The following is a 12,439-nucleotide window of genomic DNA, read 5'->3' on the forward strand; positions in this document are numbered from 1 at the left end:
CATTTTGGAGTAAATAACACCCCTCTTCCTCCCTGTATGCACCTAGCTCTCTCTCCATCCTGGTTAGTTTTATTTCAATGGAAATTAAAATTTATGATCTTTATTTATTGCTTTAATGTTTTAGTGCATTTTAATTGAATGTCAGGAGTCACTTCTGGTGAGATGGGTGGCATACACATTTAATTAATTAATTAATTAATACAGTAAATAAACTTTGTTGCCTTAATTTCAAATAGTGACTGATTTTTTTTCATAGTCCTTATACCTAGTCAACCTTGGCTACTCTAAAAATCTGAAGCACAGTCATGGAGATGGGCATTACCAGAAAATACATAGACCAGATTAGGAGTTGAGGCAAACACCCTTGAAGAAGGCAATGGTCACTCATTTCTCTGTTGTTGGCAAGAAAACCCTGTCTATGTTCATGAAAACACTAGGAGCTTAGTTTGATTTGAGAGAGGCTTTACCTTACTAAATTCTTTTATTTGGCCAAACACATGAGAAAAAACAAAATGTATTTTGAAATTTTCCATGCAGGGTTATTATATAGCTGAGGTCTATTTTCTTGGATCTTACCTCAGGGGACGTAATGTGCGCAAAAGTCGGAGGACTCTTAGCACTCCTAGGATTTTGGCTCCTCCGGCCGAGGCTACCGAAACCACGATATCAATGATGGATACAAACACCAAAAAGCCATCCAAGATATTCCAACTACTGCGTAGGTAGGCCTGGTCTCCAAAATACAGACCAAGAGAGACTACCTAGAGAAGATTAAGGTCTGTATGAGCATGTGAAATGAAACCATGAATCAGTAAAGCTAAATTGCATCTCTAGTGAGGAACACTGCCGATTCCTCAAAAATGGATTCATTAGGTCATGGAACGTAATGTAATAGGCTCCATTCTAATGTAATGTCCATTGTAATAATGACAGGTAAAGAATTAATGTAAACACAATAACCAGCTGTGCCAACATACTGTTCGTCTCTTTCAGCAGAATAAATTTTGAGAAAAAGAGGAATTAGAATTAGAAGCTTTGACTAGTTCCTCCAAGAAATATCTCTATAAAGTTATTAATCAACTTCAAGATGCTGATGACCTTATTCCCTCTTATCGTACACAACATTTCATCCTCATAAGGATGATTATACATTTTAGATAAGTAAGAGTAGATATGAAATGTTTACAGATTCAGTTTGTAGGAGGAAATTGAAAAAAGAAGCTCCAAGGCCATGCTAAATATTTATTCATTTTTATTTTTGGATTGAAATGAATTTTCTCTTATTCAAAGAGGAATAAATAATTGGGGAGAAGCATCACTGAAATGTGCAAGCTTTTAACTTCTTTCCGTCCAAAGATCTCACTTTCGTCCAAAGATCTCACTGCCTAGGGCTTCTTTGTAAATTAATTCTAGCTAATTGGGAATCATGTAATGAACTTGATAATATTAGTTAAACAACTACTAAATCTATTTCTTTATCAGTTGAAATGAATGCAAACAAAGCCAATTCATAATGAAGGTAACCCTTTTTCAACAGAATGTTTTCCCTTTTCACAGGACTGAAAAATTCTGTGACACCATCCAGTGAAAATAATTGTGAAAATGGTACTCCTTTTCCACTTAAGATATTAGTTGAGCCAGCACAGCAAGAATGACTTGGCAGTTGGTAACTTACCTTCAGTGTCATCTCAGCAACAAAGATTGCTGTGAAGATGTAATTGGACACCGTGAGGAAGATTCTCTCCTAGAACAATCGAAAGGCAGCTTCAAAATAGATATAATAAGTATCTTTCCATTTAAATTATTGCAATGGGCTTGGAGAAATGGTGCTTACGCTAAGGTTAAGAATTGCTATGATTGAAAATGCAGTGTTTTGGGATATGTTGCCTCAAAAGCATCTCCTAGCCCAGTATTTTAAATAATTTGCTTTGTTCTCTCTCTGTGTAATCATACAATTAAATTCCTTCTAGGCAGAGATGTATTTGTATCACCCAGCAACTAAAGTTTTTTTTCTTATTTGGGCACAAATGTCTTAAAAAATCTAAATACAAATATATTATCTGTATTATTATACCCTCTTGGTCACACTACGCAGGCATGCACAAGGAGATGGGCCTCATCTTTCAGATCTGTTTTTATGGTAGTCAAGTCATTATCCTACAGACATCAAGCATGAATAGAAGTGAGAACAGTCTTCGATCACTTGAATAAAATATTTATATCCATATGATCTTTATTACTCTCTGAAACAAGTGTCTCTGGATATTTCCCAACTTCATAAAGTGAATTCTTAGAATTAAACCCAGTTATTGTATACAGTAATATTTAGAGGCTGAAGAAAGCATTTATGAGTTTCTAACTCCTAAAATTACTCTACTCTACTCATTATTATACAAAGCTACTCACTGTGCTCCTCTGTTCAATCTCAGGTCTCTCCAAGGCAATAGTAACGCAGTTCAAGAAAATGAAGGCCAGGACAATATAATCAAATAGCTTATGAGCAATGATAGTTTGGCAGAGAATGCGAAATCTGGAAAACAGTTAGTTCTAAACTATGAAAGCTTATCTATGAATACATGTGCAATGGACATATCATGGTCATAGCAGGCTTCCCCATGCATCCCAGTTCACATTAACAAAATTTGGTGGCAAACCCACAGATTTTAAAACACAGTCTCTTCAGACATTTATTTCTTCCCCAAAAGGTTTAATACAAGTATTTTATACTGAACAAACTCCTCCTGGTGATATCATCTCATCTTTACAAACATCACTTCATCCTTAATGGCCTAAAAATATTCAATATTTGACTAGAAAAAAGCTGTGCATAAATGGTTGGCAGAGACACCTGGAAGATTTAAAGGAAGTAGGGCAAATGGGATGGAAAAGGATACAACATTAAACTTTAGATGTTATCCAAAATTAAAAAATAGAAAGAGTTAGGGGCAGTCCTCAACTTCCTCAATGCAGTCCTCAATTCGCCAGAATTGAGCCCATAATTTTTGTGGCTAAATGTCACTTAACATTTGTTAAGTGAATTTTGCCCCAATTTGTGATATTTCTTGCCACAGCTGTTAAGTGAATCACTGCAGTTGTTCAGTTAGCAACATGGTTGGTAAGTGACTCTAGCTTCCCCATTGACTTTGCTTGTCAGAAGGTCCAAAAAGATGACCATGCAATTCTAGGACACTGCAACTGTCATAAATATGAACCAGCTGCCAAACATCTGAATTTTGAACATGTGACCATGGGGATGCTGCAATGGTTGTTAGTGTGAAAAACAGTCATAAGTCATTTTTCAGTGCTGTCGTAATTTTGAATGGTCACTAAATGAACTGTTGTAAATTGAGGACTACCTGTAGTTATTTTCTTCCATTTCCTTGATAGTACATAATTGATCAGTCAACTTACATTTTAAAAGCAAGAATAGATTCCTTAGTATCTGTAAGACTTTTTATTGAAATGCAATATTATTTGCTCAGGGTATGTTGTAGAAGACTGTATTTTCTCAAATGCAATTATTCTATGGCAACCATGTGTTTATGAATGCAGTTTTTATAATATGATACACCAGTGGTGGGATTAAAGTAATTTAACAACTGGTTCTCGGCACTAATGATTTCTTCCAAAACCAGTTTGCCAAACTGCTCAGAAAGTTAACAACCGGTTCTCCCGAAGTGGTGCGAACTGGCTGAATCCCACCACTGTGATACACCAATGCATACCTTTGTGATTTGGGAGATGTAGGAATATTTTGAAAGGTTAAGGATTTTGTATTTACTCCATAAGCACATGCCACATGCCACAACACACTGCTGCGATTTTCCATGAAGTGGGCAGTCATGGTGTTGTTGTTAAGTATGGCAAGTATATGCAAATCTGCTTAATAAGGACAGAAATGCAGGTTTAAAAATAGACACTGTGTGATTATGCAGAAAAAAACAAATTTCTTGCCTGCATACCTGTTATGCTGACAGAGATCAAAGGAGAAAGTGGGAGAAAATGTTGCAAAGTAGATTCTATAGCTCTAAATAATCTTCACTGGTTTTCAAAGTGGATAAACCTAAATGCATATGATTTGAGAATATGCTGAAACTATAATCATTGGGGAAATAGAGCCAGAGTAATATGGGAAAAGTACAAAATACCAAGTTAAAAAAAATATCAGGAAAATGGGATGATGATGTATATTTTACACTACTTGGTCTTAAGATAAAATGCCAGTATAGAGTCACCTGGAAAATATGGAAAGCAAAATTCAAAAGCAAGACCAAAGGAGGAAAGGGGGAAAAAGGGAGGGAAAGAAAAAAGGAGCAATATTTATTTATTGTTCCTAATTTTATAGTGTGATAACCTGAATATACAATTTAAAAGTCAGTCTTCTCGTATGACTGCAAGTAGTTAAATAATTTCTACGCTAAAATTGAAGACAGGGTGATAAATCCATATTTGAATCTCCATTCCCTAAAACACAAGTAAATGAAACATACTTGTTTTCTGGTGAGAATAAATAGATGGACCAATCTTCCCGCAACTCACACCAATCTGGCTTGTAGGCTTCTATCATCTTCTTTATACGGAAACACAGGCTCTGTACAGGCAGAAGCAGAAAATCAGAAGCTGTTGAGCGGTACTTGCTTCCCTTTCTTCTGTATCTATCATGCCCAACTGAAAATCACCCATGTACTGATTTTTAGTTGTTCACAATCTGACATTATAGATATTAATTACAATCATTATAATCACTTCTGCATGTTATAAAAACATAACAAAGATCATACCCACAAGACGAGGATGCATAGTCAGAGAATACAGAAGTAAATTGCTCTGATCTGTCATGAAATTATTTATCACATAGCAATGGAACGGAAGAACAATGAATAACAGATAGAATACTGCAGTAAAATAATTTGCTTTGAGACCCTTCAGCTGCTTGGATTCTCTCTCAATCTACTTTTCCTCCTTAATGGGATGCTACTGTGAGATCTTCTTCCAGGGATCACTGTAGAAGGAATCACACTAAAACTTGGTTGTGATTTTTCTTTGGCACTGTACAGTAATAGAGTTAATCTGTTCATTTACTGTAATTGTTCTCATTTTTCAATTTTGTTTAGTAAAGATAGAAAATATATTGCAAAACCATCTCATCCCAATGGTATTGGCCTACCCTACCCAGGCCAGCAGAAGAGGCATGCTACTGCAGGCCCCATCAGCCAAGGTATTCCAGCTGGCAGGCCCAGGAGAAGAGCCATCTCTGCCAGAGCACCTGCCCTTTGGATCATCTTGCTCCCCAGAATGAGGTCGGTTCCAACCTTCCTGACTTTTCACAAGAAAACCTGACTCTACCAGTTGGCCTGGGGCTCCTATGAGAGGCTTCAAGTTGGAGGTTGTTGATAGACATGTTCATCCTACTCCCTCCCTCCCCATGTTTTAGTTAAAGTTGAGTGTTTTTCTTTTTATTGTTTATAGGTTTTGTAATGTTTTATCTTTTTAATATTGTAAAGCACCCAGTTAACTTATGATAAGGTAGGTGGTCAATACATTTAAATGAATGAATGAATGAATGAATGAATGAATGAATGAATGAATGAATGAATATTTACATAATCTATCTCTTCATCATCTTCTCCATGGTCTTTCCGATTGTTCATTTCTGGAAAGATATCCTTAGCGATTGTGGGCATTTTACCATTGCAGTCCTGGTGCTTGCTTGGCTCTAGAGTCACTCCTATCTTCCATGATGGCTTGTGCCCGGATGAGACTGCTGGAGCCAATTCCAGTTCAGAGGAATCTTTGGTATCCAATGAAAATGTCCGTCGATGATGGTGAATTAGTGGTCTTTCTCGTTCTGCCTCTGCTATCATGTGCCGCTCCCCAGATAAAAGTGATTCATGTTCAGCTGAAAAAGGCTTGTGTTTGAGGCTATGTCCTCGAGCAAGGTTGTTCCAACTGGAACGTCTGCTTCCCCAGCCTCCGCTATGATACCGAGCCCCATGGTGATGAGTGCTACGGGAGCTAGACTGTAAGAAATCCAAAAGAAAACCATTTAGTGTTCCCACTCAAAACAAGAGGTTGACATAGTTTCAGTCACCAGCATATTTTTATTTATTTGTTATACATTTTATACTACTGCATTTGTAAGACTTAATTCCCACCTAATGTTCTAAAAAAAAGAGTAAGGAAATAGATAAGTGGACTAATATATCATGGAAAAATGAGATAAACACTTCGGTTTCTTTTCATCTTATTCAATAACTGAGGGTGTTACAAATATTCAGTGTTCTCCTTTTTGATGCATCACTTTTCTTTGTTTTTATCTTGCCCTTTTTCATATATAATTCAAGGTAATGAACACCCACAATAATTCTTCCTCCTCCTATTTCCCCCATTTTTCATGTCTAAAGTAGAATTAGAATTTACAGCTTCTTGGTTTTTAGGCCAACACCTTAATCACTAACCAAACTGGGTCTTTAAGTGAAAACTTAATTAAAAACATTTAATTACACATAATGAATGCAATGAATCATTTAATTAAACATTTAAAATATAGCTTTACTTTTAAAAAAAGTAATATTAATGGAAATAGTTATAAGACTCCAGGCGGTGTCAGTTCCACTAGGTAGGCCAGACCAGGAAATTAACTCTACAGAAAGGCCAAAACTACTTTTTATTGAAATTAGCTATAGTAATGTAATTTTTCAAACCTAGCTTTGCTGTATCTCCTCTCCCTGCTTATACTCCTATGATTTAATGAAGCACCTGCCTGAGCCTCTGCCAAATATTATATGTCGATGTGGATTTAAGACATCTTTCATCATTTTGGTAACAAATCTTGTGTATCTCCATGAAAGTCATCTCCCTTAGTCTCTCTAGGTGGCAAACACAATTGAAAAAGATGTTCTCTCCTTTTGTGAATCCTATTCAAGTAAATGTCTTCTTTAATATGATGATCATTATCATTCAAGACCACTTTTTGCCAAGATGGAATTGAACTTTGTTCTTCCTCTCCAAGTCTAGGACTGTGTCCAGTATGGGCGGGAAATCTCTAACTCCCCCAGACTATGTTGGATTCCCAAATTATCATCCTAGTTGATGGTCATAATGAAATAAAGTATGATACAATCATCGGCAGAGTCAAAGACTGTCCTTTCAGCACATCAAACTAGTTTATTTGTAAATTAGAAAAGTAAATGCTTACACTAGATATACTTTTAATTGCATTGGCCTAGTTCTTATTTTTATTATGTCACAGCCAGTGTTAACTACTATTCAGCAGAGCTTTGGTATCAATTCTTAGCTATTTTGTATAACCCTATTCCTTTCAATATAGAGGAAAATAATCAATTATCTCCTTTTCTACCAAGTTAAATGAAGAGGGGTAGGGAAAGTGCATAGATATCAATAAAACATACTGATTGTAGAATAGATAAGTGGAAAAGTTTACATAACAATTCTACTAATTAAAGGCCAAATTCTCAAATATTGGAGTTGGAAGATGATCCTAATATATGACTGTTAACATAAGTATGTTGCAGATGGATTTAGATTCATTTACTAAAGACATCACGCTGCTTTTCCGAGATTCAAGGGCCATGAGGATATCTGACTGCAGAGTATTGCGGGATGGATTCATCATTCCAGCAGTTGCCCCAGGCTGGTTTAGACAAGGAAGGCTGGGGTCAAGATGTCCATTTGGAGTCATGGGAATTGCACAAAGCTTTGGACCTGAGAAAAAACAAAAACAAAATAGACAAAACATAGAGAGAAAGAGAATACCCAGGGAAGATATTTTTTAAGGTAATTTGTGCTGTAAAATAAACATACATATATTCTAATCCTGTAGTTATGCCTTCAGAAAACAAGGAACAATATGGAAATAAATTAATCATTTCCCCCTCTTTCTTCATGTTCCTATTCTAACAATGTTTTATGCTATGCTTACAGAAGGTTGGAAATATTTGATGAAACTCTGCTCCATTAGTGAAAAAACACACACCCTTATCCTTTAACATTTGCTTAACATTTACCACCACAAGTTTCTTTCACTGTAACAGAATGAGAACTACTAGAGTAGGCAAAGGTAGTCCAGTGGCAACAGTTCAGAAGTAAATTTGTGCTGAATGAACAGGCGTCTGCAGCTAGCCACAATGATACCAGAATGACAAAATGTGTGTCATGAAATCACAAAGCAAGCACCACTGCACTTTTGGTCCTGCATCACAAGTATGCAGGGGATGAAATTTTTGTCCTCATTTTATTTGTACCTTTCATCCCAAAGATTAATTGGAATGGTGTATTGTAATTTCCATTCTTCAGATGAGTTGGAGAATAATTGCCATCATTCCCAGCTAGCATCAAATTCTGTATATGTACGGCAATTGTAGGCAAACAAAAATGAGAAATACTGGGCTAGGAAAGAAAACTAAAGACCAGGAGTAATTTGTGGCACTGGATATCATTCTTGGTCCTTCTTTTGATTGAAAATGGGGGAAATGGACTTTTATAGCCATTGGCATGTATGGTGTGAAATTGGAGTGAAGAAAACATATAACATTACTCAGAAAAATATTGCAAAATGCAATTTCTCATTCGTGCTTGATCTTCAAATGCTAAAGTTCTGATTTCCTTTTCAGCCTTTATTTCCAAAAGTGATTGCTTAGACTCATCTTTCTTAGATCTTTTGAACTCCTTCCAAAATAGATTGTTTCTGCAAGTTGACTTAGCTTTATAATCTATATAATTGGGCTTTCTCCTGAATTGTTAACTTTGGCAAGAAACCTTTTTGTAGCCAAGGGTCATGCTTGATGCTTTTAAGGTAGCTCAGGCTTGCAAAGTGTGCAGAATCATATCGCTTGCATGGGCCTGGGCTTTTATTTTGTTTTTGTGATATACTTGTTTTAGAGCTTATACAACAGTTTTCATCCATTTTCCATCTCAAAATGTCAGAAAATTGTACCACTGCTTTTCAGCAATCATGGCTCCAAGGACAGCAAAATGAAGATCTGACAAGTCTCTTGTAATTCTAGGTTCAGATTGTTCTTCCAAATGTATTGATCAATTTCTCTCATCTTGGCTTTTACTGATTTAATTCATCCAAAATTTGGTGTTGCTAAATCAGTAGCCACTAGATATTTTGTTATGGTTTTGAAAGTTAACAATTTTTTGTGCAGTTTGAGCACTAGGGGTCTGATTGAAACTCAACTGAGAAATTGATTTGAACACTTTTATCATCATTTTTGTAGTTCCAATAAAACTATTTTAATTTTATCAGGATTGTTACATTCCTGATTGTTACATTACATCAGGATTGTTAATTTTATCAGGATTGTTACATAATTATCTGTTACATTCTGAATTAAGTTATGCATCTTGGATAGAAGAAAGGGCATCTGAATTTCTGCACTGTAATGCAGCAAATATTCCTTAGAAAAGTTTGTGAACTGGAAATGTAAATGGACTGAAGGATTCCTCTCTGTGGATCAAGAGTGTATCTTGGAGCAAAACGAAGGAAGGAAGGAAGGAAAGAAGGAAACTTTCCAAGATGTTATATGCTTTTATATAGACATACACATTGTGTATTCCCTGCTAATACCTGAACTATCCTGGAACTTGTCAAATTCTTCAATATTTGATGAACTCTGGTCCTCATCTGAATATGAGCGGTTAGCATCACCCTGCATTGGGAAAATAAATGCAAAGACCTGGGAATTGTGAGCATCATGAGAACAACAGAGTGATTTCCCTTTGATTTCAGAGAATTGCAAAGGTGAAAAAAACACTTTATGGAAATAATTGATAATATACCACAGCATGAAAGAAACAATAGAATTCGGATTATTTGGTGGGAAGGAATGTCTGAATTGCTTGATTTTTTCTTTCTCTTTTTATAATGCTTACTAAAACAGCCTCTGTATCTTTTAAAGTTCATTTGAAAATGTGTATATATTATAATCTGGGTTCAGCTAATATAAACATTTGGAAGGTACTATAATCTCACATGTCCTTCAGGTTGGGCCTGCTATAGGTCTCTTCTCTATGCCAATGTCATCAGGCTGGGCCTACAAAGTGTGCCTTTTCCCTGGTAGCATCTACCTCCATGAATGTCCCCTTCACCTCCAGATGCAATTTGTTATGACCCTCCTAGTTTTTGTAAGGCATTAGGAACCTTACTCCCCTCCTTCCCTGGATATTTGGATGTGCCCATCTTGGGAGATAGTATTCATAGATTTTGACAGTCAAACCATATGGTTTCTTTTTGCTTTGCTTTGTTTTTGTTGACTAGTCACTCTGAGGAATGAACAGCCATATAAGTTGATTAAATAATTAGTAATATTTTTGTATGCATCTCTGATTTGAGCACATTTTGCAAGAAAATAAATTGACTTCATTAAATTATATTCCAAATGCATCTCTTTTCTATCCTTAGATGTCATATACTCATGAATTGGTAGTCATACTTTTCCACGATCACTAACAACAAAACATGATTTAAAACAATCTCCCTCCATTCTGTATTTATCCAATGTGTCAGAATTCAACTCCCAATAGCTCCACCTCATGGAAATTGCATGTAGTGGTGGGAGTGATAACAGCTGTTGTTCAAAACAATGCCTAGTTGGCAAGGATTGACTTATAAGTTATTGGAAATCTGATCCTGAATCTCTTCCTTATTAGCAACTGACCTTCCTGAAAGCAATTGCAGTAGCAACTCACCTCTGCCTGGAATCCCTCCACTAGGATCGCCACTAGTAGATTGAAGAGAACATAATTTCCAAAGGTCATGAGAGCAACAAAATAAAGTGATGCCCATGGAGAGGTTGAGGCCATGCCATTATAAAGTACAACATTCCAATCCTCTTGTGTCAAGATCTGGGTGATAAAGTTTAAGGTTATATAGTTAAGTCCAGAACAAATGGCAGAAATATGGGATATGTATTTCCAGTAATAAATAGATGAAAAAAACAAGATATACTATCAAAATAATTTGCCAACAGGAAAAGTTTCTAACATTTCTATTCTAATCTTTTGCATAACATGGGAAAGGGTGCAATCATGACATGATTTCTGACATGAGCATATGCCTCTAGCTATGTTGTACTATGCCATTGTCAATGGCAATCTCTGGAAAGGAGTGATACCCACAGATTACTGCAGTGTGAAAGATACAATAGGAAGGGCAGTTCTGCTTGTGAAAGTCAGTAGGTTTCAAGAGAAGGTATTATCAGTCTATATGAGCTCTCTTTTATGGAAACACAATAGAATATGGTTCTATGATAAGAAGATTGAAAGTTTAAATTCTATCCCCTCTTTGTTTCTTGCCCTACTTTGGACTTACCTGGAATACAGTGACAATGGCCCAAAGTAAGGAGTCAAAGTTTTTCCGGTCAGGGACTGTGTCTCCTGTGTCAGTTCTAAGACTAAATTTACAACCAAAGATGTGCATTCCAAGGATGCTATAGGGAAGAAAAAAGTTTTATGGTTTTTAAAAGAACATAGAACATTACAGGTGGAAGGGACCTTGGAGGTCTTCAAATCCAACCCACTGCCCAAGCAGAAGACCCTATACCAGTGATGGCGAACCTTTATGGCACTGGGTGCCCAAACCGGAATGTGTGTGAACGTGTGTGTGCCAGAGCACCCGACGACCAGCTGGCTGGTGCAGGCATGCCTGTTTTTTGGTCATTTTTCAGGCCATTTTTAGGCCATTTTCCAGCACTCAGGCGCCCGCGAAGACCAGCTTACCAAAAACCAGAAGAGCAGCTGGCAACAGCACATGTGCCCACAGGGAGGGCTTTGCGTGCTACCTCTGGCACGTGTGCCATAGGTTCACCATCATAGCCCTATAACATTTCAGACAAATGGTTGTGCAGTCTCTTCTTAAAAGCCTCCAGTGATGGAGCACTCACAACTTTTGAAAGCAAACTGTAAAGCATCAATCAATGTCTGCTTGTTTTCAAATTCTTAAGTAACAATTATCTTAATTATTTACATTCTATCATTCCCTTTCAAAACATGCAGGGAAATCTTTATGAGTTTCACCAAATGTAAAACAACCCTATGAAATAGGACCAAAATGGAACCTCTAGTGTTCATAACTGATGATGTTGGTCAGCCTCCTCAGATATATCCCGAAAACAACCCATCAACTTCATTTCTCAATGCACCATTACTACCACTAGTAGTAAAACCAATACAATAACAAAACTTATTGATTACCTTGAAGTATTGTGAGATTTATTTTGATTTTCTTCGTTCACATTTTAACTGTTCATTTATTAAACTTCTAGCCTTATTGCATTTTTTTTTAATTTAAAAGCAAAGAAATTTGGCTAAGCTGAAAAAATACTGAAAGATGTAATTGTTGTTGAACAGAAGGCACTAAAGGTAACTAGCTAATATTACTCAGCATCCCTCCTCTGAGAATGTCAAGATATTTCAG

The 12,439-nt window shown here is 36.4% G+C and overlaps 1 protein-coding gene across 1 annotated transcript in view; it reads right to left on the bottom strand.

The window, feature by feature from the left end:
* Positions 1 to 12,439, bottom strand: part of CACNA1I (calcium voltage-gated channel subunit alpha1 I) — a 381,909-nt gene that overhangs the window by 57,799 nt on the left and 311,671 nt on the right. The window contains exons 12-20 of the mRNA XM_058190911.1: positions 11,336 to 11,453; positions 10,714 to 10,869; positions 9,593 to 9,674; positions 7,556 to 7,725; positions 5,604 to 6,020; positions 4,491 to 4,591; positions 2,407 to 2,530; positions 1,676 to 1,744; positions 577 to 761 (exon numbers count right to left, since the gene is read on the bottom strand). Coding sequence (XP_058046894.1) covers positions 577 to 761; positions 1,676 to 1,744; positions 2,407 to 2,530; positions 4,491 to 4,591; positions 5,604 to 6,020; positions 7,556 to 7,725; positions 9,593 to 9,674; positions 10,714 to 10,869; positions 11,336 to 11,453 — 1,422 coding nt within the window. The remainder of the gene's footprint in view (positions 1 to 576; positions 762 to 1,675; positions 1,745 to 2,406; positions 2,531 to 4,490; positions 4,592 to 5,603; positions 6,021 to 7,555; positions 7,726 to 9,592; positions 9,675 to 10,713; positions 10,870 to 11,335; positions 11,454 to 12,439) is intronic.

Source organism: Ahaetulla prasina, chromosome 7 (genome assembly GCF_028640845.1).
Source record: "Ahaetulla prasina isolate Xishuangbanna chromosome 7, ASM2864084v1, whole genome shotgun sequence".
NCBI classification, from domain to species: Eukaryota; Metazoa; Chordata; class Lepidosauria; order Squamata; family Colubridae; genus Ahaetulla; species Ahaetulla prasina.